The following is a 23269-nucleotide window of genomic DNA, read 5'->3' as shown; positions in this document are numbered from 1 at the left end:
CCAGCCCACCTGCTCTTGGCCAGCTCCTTGCTTTTGCTCACCCTGACTCCAGCATCTGGAGTAAAGGTCTGCCCTTTTCCATCTGTTTAAACACTCAAGGTACTTCCACAGCACCTTCCCCTGAAGTCCCCTTCATCATTCCCTGAGCTGCCCCATGCCTGGTACCATCTCTCAGCTCCCATCATGCTTCCTTCTGCCCAGACCTCACGGGCTCCATATCTTTCCCTCTCCTGGCACAATCCCCACAGTTCCCAGGCCATGAGCTTGGCCTTGAGGTCAGAGCCTCTGCTCTCTGTTGAAGAGGACCGTTATGAGGCTGACCATGGAGAGGCCCAGTGACATGTATTGAAGAGCCCTGGTGGGCTCCGTGCCAATCCATTGGCTCTCTTTCTGAGTCTGCCCACCCTTCTGAGTCTTGCCAACCAATCATCTCCCACCAGGAGCACGCTCTGGCCAAGCCGATCTGACCAGGTCCAGCCGAGTCATATCCTGGCCCAAGACTGGAATGGGGTTTCCACCCTGTCACCTTCAAGTGAAGGAGGACATCTGCTCAACTCCCCATTTTTTCCCATAAATACTCCCCACCACTTCTGGGGCCAGGCTCTATGCAACAGCGTGGGGAAGGGGGGGAGCAGAAATAAATAGAGGAGGGGAGGCTGGGGCTCTGCCTTCAGGAAGGGATTCCCTCTCTCCTCCCCAAGCTGGTGGGGGCCAGCCTCAACTGCCCCAGGGGCACTTACAGAAGAGTCCCCATTGAGGAAGAGCCTGGGGCTGACTCTGGCCTGTAAGATTTCATGGGGGGGGGGTCACACTCTGGGGCTGACACTGTCAGATCAGTCTGCCTTGAGGAAGCAGGTGGAGGGGAGGAGGACCTGACCTGAAAAGTGTGCCAGGCAGAGAGATCAGAGTCAACACAGAGTATCTAAGGTTCTTAAGTCTCCAGGGCCTGAACCCACCTAGTCTACAACCTCCAGGAAAAGCTAAATGCCCCACTAATCACATTCCTCAGATGCTTTCCCCTCACATCCTAAGATGCTGGAATGGCTGTTTAAAGCTTTTAAAACTCCCTACAGCAGGCCTACCTTTAGAAGTTCCAAGGGCTGCTTCGGCACCATCCAACAGCAGTCTTCACCTCCTGAGCCCTGACCCCGCTACAGGCTGGACCTGTCCCCACCACAGGCCAATACTTCTCAGCCTTGCGTGACATTAGGATCCTTGAGGAACGTACTGAATCCTACCAGTGCCTGAGGTGTCCCCCAACCCACCACTCAACCTATAATCAGAATCCCTTGGGGGATGGGCGGGGTGGGGGGAGGACTGGCATCCATGCTCCATGTATTTGCTGTCATTGGTGTTTGGGTTTTTTTAATTCAGCATTTATTTTCACATTTACAGACAAGATGGAAGAATGATCAGAAGTATACCACAGACCCATTGCCCACATTTACCAATAATTTACATTTTGCTTGACTGTCCTGTGTGTGTGTATTTCTGAACTATTTGGAAGTGTGTTAGAAACATGGTGCCCCTTTATCCCTAAATGTGTACTTCCTAAAAGCAAGAATATCCTTTTATCCACAGTGTAGTTATCAAAATCAGGAAGTTGAACATGGATATATTACCGTTATTTAATCCTGATGCCACATTCACATTTCAATGATCCCAAGAGGTGCTGGAGCCCGGTAAAGCTCCCCAGATAATCAGAAGATGCCCTCTGGCCCCAGATGAGACCCACCTGAGCCACTCTGTGCTGGGGACACAACCCCAGCCCTGGCGCCCTCCTCCCTTTCTCAATCCCTCTCTCTCCAAGTTGGGGAGCTCCTGCCGAGGCAAAAGGGGCGGGCTGATGAAAGGCGTTAACCCTTTGTCTGCAGGCTGGACACAGAGGTTGGCCCCTGGCTGGCCGTCCCAGGCAGCAGCCTCTGCCCAGCACCGCTATAAATAACCTGGAGGGCGGGCTGTGGGGCGGTGTCACGCTGCCCTGGCCTGGTACGCAGGAGAGAGTGGCCCCTGGGCCTGGAGGCTTACCTTGGCCTCGGTATCCCGTGTGGAGGGAGGGGACCAACTGGGCTCCAGCTGGGGGAGGGGCGGACGGGGCGGGACCTTTGCGCTGGAGCCCTGTGCTCCTTTCCCCATACTCCGCTGGCATGGGGGGTCCCGTGGGGCCCCCGCTCTTCCTCCACGCCCCACACTGGCTCCTCTGCCTGCTCTGCCTCCTCCCGCAGCTGCTTAAAGTAAGTGCAGGGCGTGAGGTTCCGTATCAGGGTGGGGGCGACCGAGGCGGTGCTGGGAACTCCGCCATGGGAGGTGGGTCTCAGTGCCGGATTACAGGACCAGGTTTCACTCAGCCCGGTTAGGAGATGGGTGACTTGGTGGCGGGAGTGAGGTTGGGATCCCTGTATGGGAGGAAGGGTGGAGATGGATCTCTTGCCTGGTTGAGGGAGGCAGGTGGAGGGGAGAGGGAACAGACGTCAGCTAGAATGGGACATGAAGACCCTTTACCGCCCAGCAGAGTGTTGTGGGTGAATCTCTAGTGTCTAGGGCATGCCCCTCCTCAGGTCCAGAAATTCCCTATCCCCTGCCCATTTTGTCCCCTCCCCCGTGGGTCCCTCTCCACCTCCCCACCACACCATCACCCTACACCCTTCCCTGAAAGAGAACGCCAGAGGTGCACCCTCTGTCTCATGCCACCCTGTCCCTACCTGCCTCTCGCTGCGTTAAAGCAGGCAACTGCCAGTTCCAACTGAACAATGGGAAGAGGGGGCACTGGGAAGATCAGCCTAGCCCAGGGTTTCTGAAAACAGTGGGCAAAGGCCACCCCCACCCTGTGGCCCGAGTCAGGGTGTGCAGGTGGGTGCTGGGGTGGAGGGTGGATGGGTGTATTCAGAAAGATCTGACGAGGTAGGGGTGAGGCTAGGAGGGAATGGTTCTCAAAAACAGATGCAGGAGGAACCCACCCCAAACCCTCTCCCCATTTTACAGATGGAGACACCAAAGCTCAGAGAAGGAAGGACATCTGTTCTAGGTCATGCTTCTCATGAAGAGCCACAACAATTAAAGGGTTCAGAGAGGCAAGAGGGGCCCAGAGGCCACACAATTCAGGGGAGAAGAACCAGGCTAGAAGTTAGGGAACCCAGTGTTGTACCAACTCTACCACACACCAGCCTCTGGTGTCATGGGCCTCGATGTCCTCATATGTACGCAGAAGACTCATTTGTTTAATCGTCTTTCAGCAGATAGACAGCAACCACGGCCAGTGGCAAAATGGCTTTGCCAACACACCTGATTCAAATCCTTGCTCTGTTACTTAGCGTGTGACCTCGGACAGGTTACTCAGATCTTCTGAGCCTCGGGTCCTCATGGGTAAAATGGAGGTGGTATCAGTGCTTACCAGATAGAGTATCGTGAGGAATCGTTTAGATAATCTAAGTAAAGCTCTCAGCACCGTGACTGGCACAGAATAAGCCCAGTAACTCCAGCTATGGTTTACTGCCAGGCACTAGAGACAAAGCACGATCCCCTCTAGGGGCCCTGCCCTCCCAGTGGTCTGGTCAGAAGAAGGAGAGGGGCCGGTCAGTGCCCCCTATGGGCAGCCAGCCCTCATACTTGCCAGGTCCTTTTAATGACATTGAAGGTTGTACTTGGGATGAGTAGAGGCTGTGGAGTGGGTTCACTACCACCTGTGTCCTCCCACACTTACCCCAGATGCCCTGGGCTTTGAGCTCTTTTTGCCACCTGCCAGTCATCCTTGAGATACATGCTTTTCAAGGGAGCCAGATGTGAAACCCAGGGTTGCCCCTTGACCCTCCCCTCCAAGAGCCATGATGCTGACCGCAGAACCTGGTGAGCCGGGGAGGGCTTCTGGCTGCTGGCCCAGAGCCAAGGCCAGTTGAAGGGTGGCAGGGGTGGGGGGATATATATCTGTGGCAGGGTCCCCTGGGTTCTGGGGGTGTCAAAACTAGGAACCTGAGAGGCAACAGTCTGCATCCCCTTAGAATCAACCAGAACCTCCCCCTAGTTTCCTGGGAGACCCCAGGCTGAGACTGAAGATTGGTCACATGTCACCACCGGGAGAAGAACTGAATCATGATCTCCTTGGCCCCAAAGCGCAGACTTCCTTGTGGTAACGACATTTATTTCTGGGTCCTTGTCCAACTATTCCAAGATTTTTGCTCGTTGTGATAAGAGGGCATGGGACCCAGAGCCGGAGGTGGGAGGGAAGGCACTGTAGGAGAGACCTGGCCTCCAGCCCTCTCATTCACTGAACTGGCATTTAAGGAGGACGTGGCACAGCGGATTCCTGAGGGGGAAAATGCCAGCCCACAGCTCCTGCCCTACGGAGTTGATGGCCTAGAAGGAGCCACTGGTGGAAAGAAAATAATGGTAAAGAATTGAGTGTGCATTTACAAACACTGGTTTTTGGAACTAAGAAAGTTGTGTGCAGGTTATGATAAAGTCTGCTGGGAGGTGGATAGGACAGCTTGGGTAAGGACAGGGCACCCCCAGAGGAGAGCCGTGGGGAGAGCCAGGAGTGAGGGAAGGCCCAGACAAGCCCCAACCTTGAGAAGAGATGGTGCAGGCTTTGGGGGTCTGGTGGGCCCTGGTGGGATCAGACATCTGTCCCAAGAGGACGGGGAGCTCTGGGAGCTTCCTGAGTAGGGGAGAGGCCTGCCCTGATCTGCCATTATGGAAATTCCAGCTGGTGGTTTAATGGGGAGGACACGCTGACCCAGCCCGCACTCAGAACCCAGAGGAGCCAAGTTTTGACCTTGGTGCTCCCGGTTTCCCTCCAAGGGCTTTGGGAAGCAGCTTTCTTGAGACAGCATATAATCATGAAGCCTATCTTGTGCACCAGGCACTGGGCTGAGGGCGGAAAGTGAGACCGTTCTTTGCAGGCAGGAAGAGGTGGAGGGAGGAGGCTAAGTAACATGACCACTGGATTCCCAAACTCTTTGATTTTAACCTTTTGAACTATTCACCTTCCCCTCTGTGAAGACCCCAGGAGTCTACCAGGCCCTCTTGGACCTTTGGGCAGCAAAATACTGCTGCCCCCCCCCATCATCAGGGTCTCAGAACAGCCCTTCTGTGGCCTTTTGCTCCAGGTCTTGCCTTCTGGTGGGGCCATTCATCCTGAGAAGATTCAGCTACCAGAGAGAAGACCAAAGCTCCAAAAGTCTGGCTGCACAGTCCTCCCCAAGACCAAGGACAGGGCCCTGCACCCCTTCCCCACACACCCAACGTGCAGCCAGGGGGCTCTGGGGTCATTGCCAGAAGCTAATTCGTCTAATAACTTTTCCCCAAAATTAAGCTACTTTCTGGGTAGTTGACGAAGCCCACCATCCAATTTATTCTCTGTTTTTTGCCACTTTGATGATGTTTATGTACTTTTTAAAAATACCAGTTTGTCTGAGAGCACTGCTTACTTAATTTTGTATTCCTGGCAAGTCTTAAATTTGCACCACTTTACGAATTACAGGACTATTCTGTACCCTCTCTACTGTCATTTACTACTTTATCTGATTTTAGCCATTATTAGGAGTCCTCAGCCAGTTTGTCTAAAGACCCTTTATTCAAAATTCTTATTTTTTAAGATGTCATTTAAAGCCCACCAGAGGGAAGAATAGATTATTCAATATTTTGTTTATTCCCTTTCGCATCTACACAGGGCTTACCACATGCTCAGCCCTGTTCTAAGCATTGCTATGTATTACCTATTTTAAGCTTCATAATACCCATAAAGGATAAAACCTTCATTACCCCCATTTTACAGATCAGGAAGCTGAGGCAAGGTCATGTGCCCAAGATCAGTCATCTGGTCGTGGCAGGGTCAGGATTCAAACCAAGAAGGCTGACTCCAGATTCTATTCCCTTTACAAAAATTTAATTAGGCTACTCAGACAGATCCCAAACAAATAAGAATGGAATGATTTTAGGTTATCTGGACATTAGATGAGTTGATGATTAAGAGGATAATTTTAAACCTAGAGATCTATTCTAGGGCATCCTCCTGGGCAGCCACCTGCCCCTTTATGGGGCCTCCCCGCCCCCCCACCAGGGTTTCCTCCATCCTCAGACATCTGTGTGAGGGCCCAGGGCTTGGGATAGGTAAAGGGGAGAGGCGTGGAGAAGAGACAGCCCCAGGCTGTCAGAGGTGAGAAAGAGCACATGATAAGGAGAGGCCTGGAAGTTTCTCCAGGTGAACTGTTGGCAGTTAGAACTGGATGGGAGAGTGGGCATCTTAGAAAGAGGTACCTGCTGGAACCCTCAGTGATGGGAGGGCCCACAGGAAGCTGCTGGGGCCCTGGGGGTCTTCACTTAAAGCCCAGCACCTGTTAAGTTAGACTTGAGTATCTAGTCGCCCCTTCCAGGAAGCCTGCCCACATACTACTTCCTTCATATGCCCGCCAGCCCCTTACCCTCTGCCTTAGTCAGCCTCCGCCCTGGCACTGCCTCCTGTGTGTCTGCTCAGGGCTCAGAGCCAGCCTCTTCCTTACCTCCTGCTGTACCCCTCACTTCTCCTCCCTTTCTCATCCTCTCTTCCCCCTCTGCTCCTCCTCCCTCCCTTCTCCCCTTTCCCTTTCTCCCCCTTTTCTCCTCTCCTCCTCTTCACTTCACCCTTCCACCCCCCAGGGGCCTGAGTTTCTTCCTCCTCTAGCCCTAGCTGGGCTCAGTGAAACCAGTGAATGAAAGAAAATAGTGGGGAGGAATCCTCCCCCTCCCAGAGGAGTCCTCTCTGACCTTGGGCAGGGAGGGAGGAGGCAAGGAGGGAGCTCACCCCATTCCCCTCTGGTGACTGGCAGCCTGGCCACAGGACCTGTGGTCCCGTAAATCTCCACGGCTTAGACCAAGGGCTAAATTTAGAGGCAGCTTTGTAGCCAGACCAGGAGGGAGCACTAGGCTGGGCGACACCCCGGCTCCAAGGAGGTAGCACCTTTGAGGCCTCCCTGGTCCCTGGGGCACAGGTTCTGCCCGGACAGAGCCCAAGGTAGATGAGCAGCTGGCATCTTGGCCCTGGCCTCTTGCCGCCTCCTCCTCCTGCCAGGGCCTCTCCCCCACCCTTTCTAACGTGAAGGCTTCCAATTCCAGGCACACAGGGGCTGGAACCAGGAACTGGGCTGGCTCCAAAGTGAAAATGGAGAGAGAAGGAATCTGACAAGTAGGAAGAGCCCAGAACCTGAGCTGCTGGAATTGGGGGTAGGGGTGCAGCTCCACCTGGCTGAGGGGGGTCGTGGTCTTATCCATCCATCCATCCATCCATCCAGTTTTCAGCCAACAAACACTTACTGAGCACTGGCTATGTGCCAGGCTCGGGACTGGGAACTGGGGACACAGATGCGAACCAGACAGATGTGGACTGCCTAGAGTCTCACTGGGTAGAGGTGAGGGCTGGCAGGTTGCTCTCTGTCCCTAGGACACCTAAGAGCTGGGTGCAGAAGCCTAGAGTGTCCCTTGCAGAAGAGAGGATAATCCAGGGGGCAGGTACCAAGGGGGGCTCAGAATAAGTTATAAAGCCCAAACTTCTCCACGTGCAAGGCCCAGCCCAGCTGGCTGGGTCTGCACATATTCCAGCTGTGACCCAACCCCCTGCCCATGGGCCCCACTGCACGGCGAGAACAGCTTCTTTCTTGAGTGGTCTCTGGAGCCCCACAGCCACCCTTTTGGGGACTGTTAGGGACTCTCCACATCTCTGGACCACAGCCTACCCTTCCTCACCCAGGACCAACTCTTCTGTGTATCTGACCAAGCCACAACCTACCAGACAATCTGTCTGGTCTTGCGTCAGCCCCTTACCTGCTGTGCAGCCTTGAGAGGTGACTTGGCCTCTCTGGGCCTCAGTTGCCTCTTCTAGAAAATGGGGTTATTCGCAACTACCTCGGAGGCTGTTGTGGGGCTCGAATGAGCTGTGGTAAAGCACTTAGAGCTGTGTTGAGCCCATCCTAAGTGCTGGTTTCCCACTAATGAAGCCTCTCCTTCCCACCTATCTCCCTCTACCCTGTTAATGGCGTCCTCAGACCAGAGGCTGGCAGCCTCCTGACCAGGTCCTGCACTTTCTTGCCTCTGAACCTTCATTGGCTCAGCTTCTGCCCCAGGGATCACTTTCTGCTCTTCTTATCCTTCCCCCAACTTGGACGCAGCTGTTATCCTTTTGGACTGAGCTCCAGTGCCCAACCCTCCATGGAACCCTGAGTCTCCTTACCCAGCATGCGCTGGGCACTGATGAACGGGGTGCCCAAGGTGAGGTTCAAGCTGTATCTTCAGGGACCCAGTGTTGGGAGGGGTGCTGAGGGCTAAGGGGGATCAGTGCTGGTTAGAGAGCTGGGGAAGAAGGAACATAGGGTTTAAGGAAGCTTTTCTCAAAGAGAAGGATTTGAGTTGGGCCTTGGGACTCCCAAGAATGGGGCTTGAAGCCCCACCCCTATGTCTGAGCTCTCTTATTGGACCCCTCCTAAAGGCCTTGCCAGGGGCCACCATTTAACATGTTCCGGGCTCCTGACCTGCAGTCACTCGTTTAAGGTACGCCAAAACCCTATGGGGTTGGTATTATCTCCGTTTTAAAAGACGAGGGGAGCCAGGCTCAGAGAACTTAAGTCACTCGGCCGAGGCCACTGAGCTAACAAGCAGTGTGCCCAGAGACCTGAACATGGTAGACTCTCAGAGTCTACCATCTCTGAGAGCTCGTGGCCCAGCCCTTGAGGTGGGACTATTCATGTCTGTGTCTCTGCTTTCCTTGGCCCACTGAGAGCAGCAACCTCTTCTTCTTCCTCCCTGCCCACCCAGCACTCCCAGCAGCCACGGCTCTGCCCAAAATAGGCACCTCCAGGGTCTGTCGTGATTTATTTGAGTCAAACCCACCCCATCAACCCGTTGAAGAGAAGAACATCTTTAGCTCTGCTGGGTTATTGGACTGGTGGAGAAGTTCCAGAAGATGGAGCCTGGATCTGGGAATTATTCCAAACCCTCCTCTGATCTGCTCACCCAAGCAGCCCAGGTCTGAGCAGCATATCAATACGGAGCACAGCACCCTGTGCCCCAGTGCTCTGCTCATCGAGGAGGCTCGGCCCCAGCCTCAGCCCATAGCTTCAGATGCAGGGGCATCCCAGCAATCCCTGGATCCTGGTGGAGGAGGCCCTGACCCTCCCCTCCCCCGTGCATTCAGACTGTGTGCTGAAAGATGGACAGGAGACACCTGAGTGATGGGACCATGATGAGGCAGTTGGTGGCTTTGAGAGAAGGAGCTTTCGTTTAAGACGCAAAGTCTGACCTGCCTGAGGGTCCACCCTCAACACCATGTGCCTCTGGGTCAAGCATTGCCTCTGCCATGAGCTCCAGATGAGGCTGACTCGCTGGAAATTCTGTTCCTCCGTGGAGGGCACTACTAGCTGCTTCATAAACAAAAAGGGGCAAGGAGGGGGTTGGGAAACGTATGATGGGTCAGGCCTGGGGCCCCCACTCTGCTCAGATCCAGCTGAGGGTGGGACCTCAGAATTGGAAATCTGGGGACTGAGAGTGTTCCCTCCCCTTCCTAGCCCACCTCACCCCTGGCAGGGGCTCCCTGGGCAGCAGGGCCTGCAAGGCCTTCCCAACGCCCGAAAGCTGATGCTGAGGAGCTCCCAGTAGCCACTGGGGTATGGGTACAGCTGACCATGGGCCCTAGTGTCTCTCTGTCCTGCAGGCCAAGATGCCAGAGCTCCTGGCTCGTGGGAGCCCCTTACAGACACACACACACACACACACACACACACACACTACAACTATACTACTCACACAAGTACACATGCCACACAGACATAATACAACCCCCACATACACTCACACTGATCACACACACCACACATGCCCCTGCTCCCCCACACCTCCTTCCGTTCCCAGTCTCCTAGGGGAGAGTTGGCTGGTCTCAGGTGCGGTGACAGCCTAGGAATGGGGTCCCTGCCACCCTAAGCTCTCTGAGGAGCAGCAGGCCGTGTTCGCCCATCTGGCCAGGAGGGGTCATTTATTAGGAGCTCCAGGCCAGCATGCAGAGACGAAACATGCAGGCCCTGTCCCAGCACAGGAAACAGACTGAGCCAGATGTGGGGGGATGTGATGTTTGAGGGCTATGGGGCTCTAGCCCCCGGGAGACATCCTGGGGCAAACATTGACCCAGCTACCAGCGAGAGAACATGTGACCGGCAAGGGGAAGGGGAGGGACTGCCCACTGGTGGGCAGTGCCTTCTAGAATCCCAGAATCAGAAATGTCAAGGTAGGGAGAGGCACAAAAATCATCTTGCATACATACACAAGAGCACAAGTGCATTCACACACACGCATACTGGCCACAGCATAGGAAAAAATGGTGGCCTTGGGAGACGAGAGTTAGAATTCTAGAGTGCCAAGCTCTTGTTAAATCTCACACTATGCATTCCCCAGCCTCTCTGCCTTTGCACACACTGTGCTCTCTACCTAGGATGCTCTTCCTGGCACCCTCCTTTTTAGCTGGGCAAACTCCTACTCTATCTTCAAAGCCCACATCTGCATGACCTCCTCCAAGATGCTGCCCCATTCTGCCTCAGCAAATTGTAGATGCTGTAACAACTTGGTCCCCCATCCATCTTTCCCATCAAAAGATGGTCCCTCAGGGGCAAAGATAACCACATTTGCTTTATTTCTCTATGTCCAGCACCCATTCTCATGGTTTTTTCCAAAAGATGGGGTCCTGGATAGTCTTTATCTTTTAAATGAAATTGCCATGGTTACATCAAGCATGTCTGTTTCCTGGTGAGTATCCATGTTGGCACAGTGATCCCTTTCTTTTCCCCTACTCATTCTTCTGCCTGCCCCCAAAGTGCCACCTCTTCCAGGAAGCCTTCCCTGTTCTCCCAAGTCCAGGTTAGGTGTCTCCCCTATGAGGAGACACCCTTGGTCATAACTGCCTGTTTACCTGTGTAACAGGGAAACAAAGTCACATCGTCTGCTCTCCTCCCCTTCTTTCTATGCCTTCTGAGTGTAGGGGATCTCTACCTGGCCTGGGACTGTCCCAAGGACACCCAGTGGTTTTCCCAACCAGGGCCAGACACACAGTAGGTGTTCTACAGATACTGGATCGGTAAATGAACAGCTGGTAGACACCCACCCATCCTAAGGAGGAGAGCACTGGGGACCAGGGGCTGGATGGCTCAGATTCCAGCCTTGGAGGTCAAGCTGCCCTGGACCATTTCTAAGTCCTTGTCAGCGTGCCGGTCCTGACCAAGTTGCCATCCTGCTGCATGGCAGCCATTTCCCTCCTCAGTTTCCCTTTCTATATAGCAGAAGTGAGAGAGGTGAGGGCTGAGGGATAGAACAGGGTAGGAGGAACAGGCAGGAGCTGGCAGTGGCTAACCTGGGCCTGACCTTGGCCCCGTGTCCCTCCCATCCTCTAGGCTGCCGGGCCGAGCCGGGCGCCCGTGGCCCTGCCCCCATGGGCGCTGCTGGAGCAGTATTGCCTTGGACTCACAACCCTGGCCAACAGATCAGGTATGCACGTCAGCCCCCGAGTGGATCCCGGGAGATTGGGGGGTGGGTCGGGGCCAGGAAGGAGGAGGCAGCTCTCCTGGACCAGACCCAGCTCTGTGGGGTGGTGAATGGTGACTGGCTTCCTGACTTTCGTCTCTGTCCTGGGACCGGCCCCTCCCCTATTTGGGGCTCAGGTTCTTCACCAGTGATAAAGGCCTTGGCCCTCAGCTTCCAGCTCCCTGCATCTAAAGGAAGCTGGCTGGGCTGGCATGCTAGAACCAAAGGAGGGGGCCCCACTCTGCTTATCAACTTGAGCAAGAGCGGCAGAAGGTGTAAACTACATTTTCCGGTTGCCGTGACTACAGATGTCCCCCTCCGAGTAAGGACTTGTAACACAGCAGCCAGGGCCCCTGAATTCTGACCCCTCGGAGTCTGCCAGCAGTGGACTCCGAGTCCAGGTCAGCCCCTGCAGAGCTCAGAAGAGCTGTGGGCTCTCATAGGCTCTGGAAATCTGTCCCCAGGCCCCACCCAGTGTTCTGGCATTGTCAGGTCTGCACCCACAGGAGCAGCAGGGAGAGACGAGGGCTGGGGAGTGCTCAGGGCCATGGAGCTCCTGCCAAGGCCACAAGGAGGTCATGGCACTTCCAGCAGTGGGGTCCAGTCAGGTATGTGAGAGGAAAGCCTTGTGGCCTGCCTTCCTGACAGTGGAGTGGTCCGGAGCTCAGGTGCAGGGGTCAGACAGACTCAAGCCTCCATCTTACCTCCTCCACTTAGAAGCACTGTGGCCCCAATGAGTCACCTAAGCCTTCCGCGTTCACTAACCGGCGGATGCCATGGACTACCACATACCACACACTGTTACACAACAGTAACATATTTTCTCACAGTCCTGGAGGCTACGAATACAAGATCAAGGTGTTGGCAGAGTTGGTTTCCTCTGAGGCCTCTCTCCTTGGCTTGGAGATGGCCGCCTTCTGCCCTGGGTCTTCCCACAGTGCACGTCTGTGTCCTAGGCTCCTTTCTCACAAGAATCCTAGTCACAATGGATGAGGGCCAGCACTGATAACCTCATTTTAATTTCATTACCAATTAATCTCCAAATAAGGTCACATTCTGAGGTACTGAGAGCGTATGGATTTAGAGGGACAAAATTCAGCCTAGAAGACCACCTAAGCCTCAGTCAGAAACAGGTCTGAGTCGGCCTCAGAGGCTTACTGTGATGTTTGAAGGAGAGATCATAGAGACACCCAGCATGGGCCAGGTCAAGCACCCAGGAAATGAGAGCCCCCCCATTTCAGGAGGATCCAACCTTCCCCCCACCAGAGTGCTCTGCTCTGAGAGGCAATACTGGTTTATCAGGATTCTCCCTGCCCTGCCCTCCAGCACATAGCACAGACCCTCGCCTTCCCCATGACCCCTGGTGGACAGTACCCCACCCCTTCTCCCCTGAGTTTAGTGGGGAGGGACTCAACCTCACCAAATACGAGGCCTCCCCTGCTTAACTCATAATGTCATTCATCTGTTTGCAAACGGGATACATTACATGGATATAATTTGGAAGAAAAAATATTTTTAAAAATTAAAGAAGACAATGAGTGTTCATTATTCTACAACCTGGGAATGTTGATAATGTTTATATCCCCTAGGAGTTTATCAACCTATCGAGCTTCATGTTATTTCTTTTGTGTTTTTAAAAAACACATTGATGATTCTGTGTCTACAGTTTTGGAGCCTACTTTCTCCTCTTATAACTCAGTGTGAGCTTTTCCCCATGCCATTAAATGAGCATTCTCCATATCACTGATGAGACTGCCCAGCAGCGGTGGTGGGGACACATCCTCCTTCCTTCACCACGCCTTTAAGGTGGGACGCATAGGCAGTTAGGATGCCCTTGGGCCTGACGAATAGTTTCTCAGGTCCCCACATGAAACTGACCTCATTTTAAGTGTCCAGGGATTGAGAAAATGCATGGTGACTGACGTAAGTTCAGAAAGAAGCAAAACTCAACCATCTATTGTTTAGACCTACATACACATGATAAAACTGGAAAACTAAGAGCAAGGGAATGATAAACGTTTGAGAGAATGTTTCCTCTGGGGAAGGAGTATTTAGATAAATATGTAAGTGGTTGGCAATGATCTCATTTTGGATTCGGTGGTAGATTTAGATTCCTTAAATTTACTACTACATCTGAACTTCCGTAAAAGAGAACTAAAATAAAATAAAGTTAGGCCATGTGTGGGCTAATGATGACAAGTGGTCATAAGTCAAAAGCTGTGACCAGTTAAAATGTATGCCTCTGAGGTCCAAATAAAGAAAAACCACACATAATTACAAGAGACTTCAGGCAGGCTTTAAATGGATTATTTCTGTTTTGTTCATCAGAGAGGCACCTAATAGGGCATAGATCATAATCCATGTTATTTGTTCAGTCCATAGGCAATATAAGGGTCCAAATGGATTCAGGAATCCCTTAAAACAAAATAACTCCCCAATCCAACATGTGTATACACATACACACACACATACACAGCCCGCCGGGCTGGTCAAACGGCCTTGGCCAAGAGAGCCTTGGCCAGAAGACAGAGTTGTGCCAAGACCTGGAGCGTTCTGATGGGTGCAGGAGATCAGTCAGTGAACAAGACCAGCCCTGCCATGGGGGGGGGGGGGTAGAGGAGACAGTGGAAAAATCAACCTTGGTGTGACACAGACCAACCCTAAGAGATGGAGGCACCAAGGAGGCCCTCCCAACCCAGACAAGACAAAGGAGTGCAAAGTCAATGTTTGCATGTTTGAAGGGCACGTGGGAGTCAGCCAGGCTAACTGGAGTGTAGAGCGGTAAGGGCGTTCCTTGCAGAGGGAGGTCTAGAATGGTTCCGGGGAATCACAAGTCGTCCCAAAGAGCATCTGAAGTTTGACAGGAGGGAGAGCATGAAGGGTAGACAATCTGGAAGAGTATCCTTGACAGTGCTTAAGAGCTGAGCTCCATCCTGAGGGCAACGGGGAGCCACTCTTAAAGGAAGAATGCCATAATCTTAATTATAGAAAAATCACTTCGTCTGCCTAGTGGAAGAGACAGGGAGCCCGGTCCAAATGCTGCTGAGGTGAGGATGGCCCAGGGGTTGGAGAGGGAAATTCTTTTTGTCCATATGTCAATGAGAATGTGGGATTAGAAGGTTGCTGAGGGCCCTGCCCCGTCCCATGGTTGGACTTGAAGATACCATCTCCCCTTGGCCATCATCCCCTGTGCCAAGGATGTGTGGGGGAAGAGTGTCTGGCCTGGGGGTGCTGTCTCAAAAGTGCCTCCAGACAAGAGTAGGGCACCTTCTGGCCTCAGCCAAGACTCCCCACCCTCAGCAGCCCCTGATGACTCCCAGTCAACCCCACAACTTTGACCCAATCTACCTGCTCCTCGTGTATTCATTCTGACTGAGCACAGACCCAAGGAGAGGCAGAGACAGAATCTATCCCCTTAAATCCTATTTTCCAGCTCACATTTGATGGATGGTGGGGTGAATGAGAGAACATGTGTGATGCTGTCAAGACACATGACAGCGAGACGCTGTGTGTGTTTCCAGTGTGCTCTGCATGCCTATTTTGCTGTGTGCTGAAGGACCATGTGTGTGCCCAGGCTCGCCTACAACTGCCCACTGCCACAGCAGCTGACATCAGAGGTGGGCCGGGAACACCTGCCTCACCCCGTGCTCCTCCTGACACATCCCAGCACCTGTCACACTTCCATGAACCTACTTGCATCCTGTCTCCCTAGTCCCCGGGGGGACACACAACCATCCCATTACCTCCCCTCCTGGCCCCAACCCCAGTGCCTGGCCTGCTAGAAGATCTCCATCTCCGGGGGCCTGCCTTCCGCCACTGCTTCCTTAGTTAGCAAAAAGGCCCCACCGTTTATCTGTTTGTAGTTAGATTTAATCAGTTGAAAAAATTTTGAGCTCTCTATAGTTTCTTCCTCATTTACCTATTTACAAACACTCAAGTGAGCTGTAAAATCAACTTGTTCCAAAGCTGCTGCCTTCAGGTCCCTCTCTGCCACATCTAGAATAACACACGATTACGCCCATAATAATAGGATCCATGAAGAGATGGCCCTGTGTCCTGGAAACCAGGGCACCTTGGGTCTGTGGGTCTGTACACTGACCCTGACTGCCCAGCTGAGATGCAAAACAGCCTTTGGGTCTGCCCCTGAGATAGTCACTTCCCAGAGGGATCTTAAGGATGTGTGATCTCCCAGTTAAGAGCCATCCAAGTCTCCCAGGCCATCCTACTCTGCAGAAACCTGTATGACAGGCAAGAAGTCCCTGGCCTCTGGTCACTGGGCACTCACCACACCAGCACAGTGGCTCTGATGATAAGCACCCTAATAACTTAGCTTGATTTTTCACTCTTTTCCCCTGTACTATGATCAGTGTGTGAAGGACCCTCCTTTATGCACGAATACAACTATTCCCGGGTGAAGACATGGGCTGACCCTGCCAGCCACATTCTAGCGTATGTGGGATCCTGTGGGCTGGGGTTCAGCCTGGGGCTGGGGACAGGACTTGGCCTTGGGTTAGGTTGTGGACTCAGGTCAGAAACTGGGGTTGGGACTCAACCTATCTTCCCTTGCTCCTGGCACAGGCTACTATACTATGAACACCCAGTGACCTTTGCGTCTTCGGCTACACATTGCTAAGCCAAGGGCTCTAACGGTACATTCAAGAGGTAGAAGATCGGCCTGGCTGGCAGACCTGCCCCTGGTACCTGCCAACCAGAGAGACCTGGAGAGATGCCAGTGCTCATCTCTGGTCTCAGTGCCCTCTGGCTCTCGGGCTCTGCCTTCCCAGTGACCAAAGCATTCATATGGAGAGTGGTGGAACTGGAACATACCAAGGCAGGCCAGCCCCCCTCTTCCCCTCTCTCTGCTTAGGACACAGGGTTAGCTCAGGGTGCTGTTGGCCTTCTCTGGCAGGCTTCTTCCCAGGGGAGGCCAGCAGGGGGGAGGACAAGACTAGTTCCCCTGGGACTTCCAGCCCAGTGGGGACTGGGTCCCAGCTCCCCCTGCGCTCTAAAGATAGAAACATTCAACACACACTCACACACACATGTACACCTTCCTCAGGCTTTGTGTCTCAGAACTCAGAGCCAGAGACTCTCAGGGCTGGGAGGGGCCTCAGAGAACATTTGGAGGAAACATTCTCCAAGAACTCTTGGAGAAACAGCCCCAAGAATGGGGGTAACATCCAGGGAGAGTAGACACAGAGGCAAGACCAGAACTCAGCCTGAGTTGAGGTGTACCATACCCAGTCCCTGTCTCCTGAGCCCAAATACACACACACACACACACACACACACACACACACACACACTCACGCTGGCATGGAAACTAGCTTCGGTTGGCCCCCACCAAGCTAGGAGGACCAGAGACATGTTCTTACTTCTCACTTTGTTCTCTCTGGAGCTAAGGGCAGTAAGACCAGGGTATTCAAAATCCCCCAGATAATTTCAGCCGATTTCTCCCCTGGACTTCCCCCTTTCCATTAAATGACAACACTAACCTCTCCCCAGTCACCCAAAGGAGAGACTTGGTGCTCTCCCGGCCTCTTGGCTCCTGTGGGAACCCCCTCACTCTCTCACTCCTCTCTCCAGTCCCTCCTCACCAGGGCAGGCTGTCTTCTGAAATACCTCTCTACCCCATCCCCATGGCCTGGTCTCAATGTTCATCCATTCAGGCCACTCGATCTCACTACACTTTTCCGTGGCCTCCCTGCTGCCCTCAAAGCCTCTCCAATCCATTTCCTTCGCATAGGCCACATGGGCTTTTCTAGAGCACACAACTGCACGTGGGCTTTCCGCTCCCCTCTCCGCTCCCTTGCCTCCCGTCTCCAGAGTCCCGCCTCAAGGAGAGGAGACTCAGGCCGCCCAATTGTGGCTCTCGGTTACTGAGGCTGCAGTGGGTTCCCCCGCGCACGGGTGGGCGCGCTTTGCTGCCCCTTTTAGCCCCGGGGCCTGCGATCCTCCGACGGAGCTTTCCGGCACCCTAGGCGCATCTCCTCGTTCCCCGCCACCCTCGTCCGGACGTTGCCCTGGCCTGAGGAGACGGACTCCAGGCGAGGGGGCCCGAGGGACCCGGAGGCCGGGGGCGGGGCTGGAGGCTGGGCCGGGCCGACAGGAGCCACCCGGCCCCGCCCCCTGGCGCCGCCATTGGCCGCGACCGAGCGGGTGGACCCGCGGCTCCGCGCGCTCCGCAGCTACTCTCTGCAAGGGTCCCGATTTGACAGCCCCGGGCGGTGGGGCGCGGTGCCGCGAGGCTGCCCGGCAGGTCGGAGCTGAGCGGGCCGGGGCCAGGCCCCCGAGCTCCCCGGACGGCTCACTCTGGCACCCAGTCCCTCGCAGCCACGCCGGGCGCGCACTCACACCCCCTCTGGGCGCGCGGCTCCCGGGCGCGATGGACGCGGCGCTGCTCTACAGCCTGTTGGAGGCCAACTGCAGCCTGGCGCTGGCCGAAGAGCTGCTCTTGGACGGCTGGGGGCTGCCCCTGGACCCCGAGGGTAGGCGGAGGAGACCGCAGCGGGCGGCGCGGGCTCCTTCCCGGAGTACTGAGTGCGCCCCAGGCCCCGCGCTCGGAGCGCCCCCGGCACCCCAGCTAAGCCCCTCTCCTCTGTCACCCGTCTCCCAGGTGCCTACTCCTACTGCAACACGACCTTGGACCAGATCGGGACGTGCTGGCCCCGGAGCGCGGCCGGAGCCCTGGTGGAGAGGCCGTGTCCTGAGTACTTCAACGGCGTCAAGTACAACACGACCCGTGAGTGCCCTTCCCCACCCCACCCCCCAGCCCCCAATTCTCCGCGGCGGACTCGACGCCCGACGCCGGACAAGAGCGGTTTAGGGAGCGGGCACAGCTCTGGACCCGGCGTCGGAGACCTGCCAAGGGCCGCGGCGGCGTCATACCGCTGGCGTTGAGGTCCCCTTACAAAGCCGGAGGCGCTTCCTCTGTCCCCTGCCCTACTGTAGCTTCAGACCAGTAAGACGTCTGATTTGCCCAGAAGGGGAAGAAGGAAATACTTGCTCCCTTTTGAGGATTTTAAGGGCAAATCTCTCTCACATGTTATTTACTCTGGTTGCCTGAATTTCACCTTTGTTCAGCCAGTGCTACCGGCACGGGGTGGGCGGGGGGTGGGGGTGGAGGGTCCGAAAATGCTCGGTTCCCAAATCCCGGGGTGAGTGCGGTGGTCAGACTCTTCCTACCAGAGAGAAAGGAGGGCAGGAGGCAGGAAAGATGGGGTGAGCACTCGTGTTGGGTGGGGGCAATAGACGCTTCTGGGGCAGAGTGTGTGGGTGGCACCTCACCCCTACCGGGATGTTCCAGACTAGCTCTCTGGGCTGTGAGTCAGGACTCCTGGGCAGCGTTACTCCTACTGCCCAGGTGATGTGTGATGTCTGAATCAGGATCACCCCACATTTCCCAGGGAGAACAGCCCAGGTCCTTCTTCCTCCTGGCAAACCACTGGTTGGCTTGACACTCTGGGGAAGCCGGTAGTAGAAGCTGCTAGTGGGGTAATTCAGCACAGGCTGTGGGGAGTGGGGTTGGGGCAGAGTCTGTGCCCTGCAGGAGGCCTAATGGGTGCCAGTGGGAGTGTCTTGTAAGACCATGGGCCCTGGCCCACCTTGACCAGCCACTCACATCAGCAGCCCCACCCCACCAGCAGGGAGAGGTCCTCCTGAGACCCCCAGGGCTTCCTCACCTGAAGCCCCTCATCCTGGAAACATCATAGCAACCTCTCTCTGCGTATCTGTGTTTGAACAGCAGCACAGCTCCCCATCACCTCACACAGGCACCGGTGCACACACACAGTCACACACATGCGTGCATGCACGCACACACACGTACACACACACACACACACATACACACACACACACACACACACACCTGTCCAAACTCTCAGGTGCTGAGGCCTCCTCAGAGAGTGATGGTTAGAGAACGAGACCACTGTGCCTGAGTCTAATGCTAAGCAGCACTCCCTTGTCTGCACCAGTGGAGGGCTCTGGTGGGCCCAGGGAGGAGCCGTGCTCAGAGGAGTCCAACAGCAGAGGTGCTCCTAATGGAAGCTGGTGGTAGAGGTAGGAGAGCCGCTGAGGAAGGTTTCTGCATTATCTGAGAACAAGCTTCCCACCCATGATTAAAATAAACCTCTCTGGGTGAAAATGAAGCAAAAGGAGTTACTTTCATTCTCCTTTCCAGTCCTGAGATTCTGAAACTGTACTTTTAGGGTCCCATGAGCTGAATCAGAGGATCCTAGGGTCTCTAGTTCAGACTGGCCCTGGGGACAAAGGGCCAAGTGAGGTGATGAGGCCTCTGAATGCCATAGCCATGGACCTAAGGGAGCTCTGCTCTGCTTCCCCCCTCAGCCTGGGCTTCTCCTATACTCCCCACCAATCTGGAGCTCCCCAACAGTGGTGGGGGGGTCTCTTCTTGGGGTGAGGAGTCTCTTCTTCAGAGCTGAGCACAGTATTTCTTCAATCAGCTTATTGATCAGCTACTGTGTGCTGGCCACTGCACTGTCATTGAGGCCCTTGCTCACAGTTGCAACAGACAAAGGGAATACAGAGTGACAAATGCCCTGATGAAGGAGAGCAAGGGGATTGGAGGATGGGGGAAGGGGGACAGGTGAGGCAGAGGAGACTTCCCGAAGGAGGTGTTGGAGTGCATACCAGGCCACTCCCCTCACATCAAGTGAGAGGCTCAGAAAAGTTCGGGGCGCCCCTGAGGTTGGCAAATGGAGTGCCAATTAGCTCCCAGTATCTAATGAGCAATTTTCTTCATTTAGGACCGAAGTGCTGGCCACATGGTAGCTGCTAGGAAACTAGAGCACAGGGCGCTGGGAGCATGGCCATTAGCCAGTGCAGCCAGCTGAGGTGGGAAGAGCAAAGAAGCTAATGGCCATGGAAATGCGGTGACTGCTTCCTCCCCTGCCCTGCCTCCTGGTTGAGGCTTCCTGTTGCCCCATTGCCTTTGCAGTGGGATCCTTCCTTTATGAAGGATGAAGGAAGGAAAACAGCTTCAATGAGAAGCCTTGGGGAAGAGGAAGAAGAGTTTGGCTCCTCTTCCTGCCCACTTTTGCTAGGCTGTAGCCAATTCCCCACTGAAGCCTCATTCTTCAGAGGGCCGGCATTCCTGGGGTAAGAAAGCAGCTAGTCATTAGTCCCCATGAACTTTCTTCCACTCAGCTGAGCACAGAGAATGTGCCACAAATCTACCAAGTGTGGATCATTTTCCAGGTGCCAGCTACCACGGGGAGAGCTTTGCCCAGGTGATCCCACTCATCTCCACCTTCTCATTGCCCCCCCACCCCGCCCCGAGATATGTAACCCTTTTATGCCCATATTGCAGTCAGGAAAACTGAGGCTCAGAGACATGAAGTGACTTTCCCAAGTTATAGTTCATTCCTAGGCACCAGTGCAGGCAGAGAAATCCACAGCCCATACTCTTAACCACGGGGCAATGTTGCCTCCAAAAGAGATAGTTTTTGGGGAGAATTTAGAGGAACAGAAGGATGTCTCCACTCTGGAGGACTGGGGAGGTCTTCGCCCACAGAGCTGGACTTAGGGGGACAGGGCAGATTTTAGCAGGTGAAAGTGGAACAGGTACACAGGAGGAGGTGAAACCATGCTTTGTCCCTCGGGACCGGTGAGTGTTGTACAGAGTGTAGGTAGGAGAAGAAAGAAACAGACCAGAGCAGACGCATGGATATTGGTCTGGTGACGCAGGGTGGTGCAGTGGGTTTTGCTGTCCATGCAGGATAGAGCCTAGGGCAAAGGAGGTCTGCTGTGGGGCCCAGAGCCCCTAGAGACAAGAGGAGGGATCAGGAGGCTATTACAGCTGCCCAAGTCTAATGCGGGCTGCAGGAGCCAACTGAGGGGATGGAAGCGGGAGACGTGGGCACCTGGAATATACAGGACTGGGGTGAGATGGGGACTCAGGAGGAGTAAGGGATGACACCAGGACAATGCTGAGCCTAGGTGGAGGTATGTTGGCCCTAAGGAGCTGGAGGGACATCTGAGTGCAGATGTCCATCCAGAACATAGTCTGCTGGAAGGGGAAAGCCCAGGAAAGTGCCTTCTGCTAGAGACAAGGCCTTCTTGGATGTGAGGTTAGCTGACAGGTACAGGTGGCCCGTGGGGGAGGACCATTCAGAGTCTTGATAATTTTTACCCAGAGACAATGTCCAGATGCAGCACAGCCAAGGGAAAGGATGGGACTTGTCCATGGCCACACAAGCTAGTCCCTGCAGAAGCAAGTGAAATGTCTGTGTGTCCAAGTTCCCTCCAGGGTTCTCCCCACCGCCCACATTTCTGTGGCCCAGGTTCCGTGGGCCTGGGTCGTCATTTGACCTGTGTTAACTCATTAATCTTTACCCTGACACTTTAATGGAGGTGTAGTATTATCCTCATACGACACACGGGGAAATGGAGGCACAGAGAAGTTAACTGACTTTCTGAAATCCACACGACTTGTAACAGCATAAGGATTCCCACTCCGGCTCTGCTGCCTCTTAGAAAACAACTGTGTTGGCTTAAATAGAGAACGGATTAGTTGAAAAGGTATCAAGGAGCTTGTGGCATCACCGAGTGGGCTGAAGAACCAGATTTGGGGCCCCTAGCCAAGAGCTCAGGGCAGAGCTGACCCAGTAAGGGAACTCTGCTCTCCCTGAGTGCGACCTGGCCACCAGCTGGGCCACAGTCCGGCTGCCACCAACCTCCCAGGATGCGGAAGCTTCCTGCAGTGGCCGCAGGGAGCCTTTCTCCCTGTCTCCATTTTGTGGACCCCAGCTCACTAATGCCCTGGGGGCTGGTGCCTCTGATGGGGAGGGAGAATGTGGGGGGCTCTAGGTCACACACCCTGACTCTGGAAGGTGAGGGCTCAGCATTTCAGTTCTGGGGCAGGAGGTGGCCTCTGCCTCCCCCCAAGTTTCTTGGAGGTCTATGGGATGCAGATTCAAATTCTATCATAATGTCTATACACAGTATCTACTGGAGCAAGTCTGATCCTCTTCCTGGGCCTCAGTCTCCCTGTCTGCAAGGAGAAAGGAAACGGACTAGCCCGAAATAGGCAATATACTCCATTTCCTGCCACCTCCCACCATCCTGAGCCCATGTCTGTGTGTGGGTGTCTGTGCGTCTCCCTGTCTCTGTCTCTGTTCCTCTCTATGTGTGGCTCCAGCTTTGTCTTTGGATGTATTTTCTATTTCTCTCTTGTTTTCTATCTCTGCTGTTTTCTCTCTTCCTCCTTGTCTCCCTCCATCCTCCCTCTCCAGCTCTCTTCCTCCGTTTCTCCCTTCCCCTCCCTACCCTCTCCCCTCCATTCTCCCTCAGTCCTCTCTCTCTCCCTCCTCCCTCCTCCTCATTTCATTCTCCCTGCTCGAACACCTCCTCCTGTCTGTTCCTGGGGCCCTCATGGCTGTGGTGGTGGGGGGGGGGGCTGTCCCCTCCCACATGGGGCCCATGTCCCCCCTGCAGAATTGCTAAATCCAGCAAGGCTCAGCTTCAGTCTCTTGCTCTCAGGCTCCCACCATGTCCTGTTGGCAACTTCAGGGCCCATGTGTACAGAGGCATCTGCCAGGAGAAGGGGGAAAAAAGACACTCCACCCGACTTAAACCCATAGAGAGGCCTGGGGGTCCGTACTTCCCAGAACCCCACTCTAGAGATGTGCTGAAGCATGGCTTGTGTTGGAAACACATAAACTGTGTGGTCTCCAGCCAGGGGCATCTTCCCACTGGGTCAGCCTGCTTCTGTAGAAATCCC

General features: G+C 54.5%; 1 protein-coding gene across 5 annotated transcripts in view; it reads left to right on the top strand.

Moving 5' to 3' along the window:
• Window positions 1-2147: 2147 nt before the first annotated feature.
• LOC111147340 (corticotropin releasing hormone receptor 2) overlaps window positions 2148-23269 on the top strand; it is a 43531-nt gene continuing 22409 nt past the window's right edge. For 2 of the 5 annotated variants that reach the window (XM_022503334.1, XM_022503333.1), the window contains exons 1-3: window positions 2148-2234; window positions 11397-11490; window positions 18143-18268. In XM_022503334.1, the coding sequence (XP_022359042.1) occupies window positions 2148-2234; window positions 11397-11490; window positions 18143-18268 (307 nt within the window). Of the gene's footprint in view, window positions 2235-9955; window positions 9962-11396; window positions 11491-17911; window positions 18015-18142; window positions 18269-23269 lie in introns of those variants that run through there. The other 3 variants (XM_022503336.1, XM_022503335.1, XM_022503332.1) reach the window with 2 other exon arrangements.

This window comes from Enhydra lutris, unplaced genomic scaffold (genome assembly GCF_002288905.1).
Source record: "Enhydra lutris kenyoni isolate GAN:26980312 unplaced genomic scaffold, ASM228890v2 scaffoldscaffold16, whole genome shotgun sequence".
In the NCBI taxonomy this organism is placed as follows: domain Eukaryota; kingdom Metazoa; phylum Chordata; class Mammalia; order Carnivora; family Mustelidae; genus Enhydra; species Enhydra lutris.
Note: the sequence above shows the minus strand (reverse complement) of the source record. Positions and strands in the feature narration are given on the sequence as shown.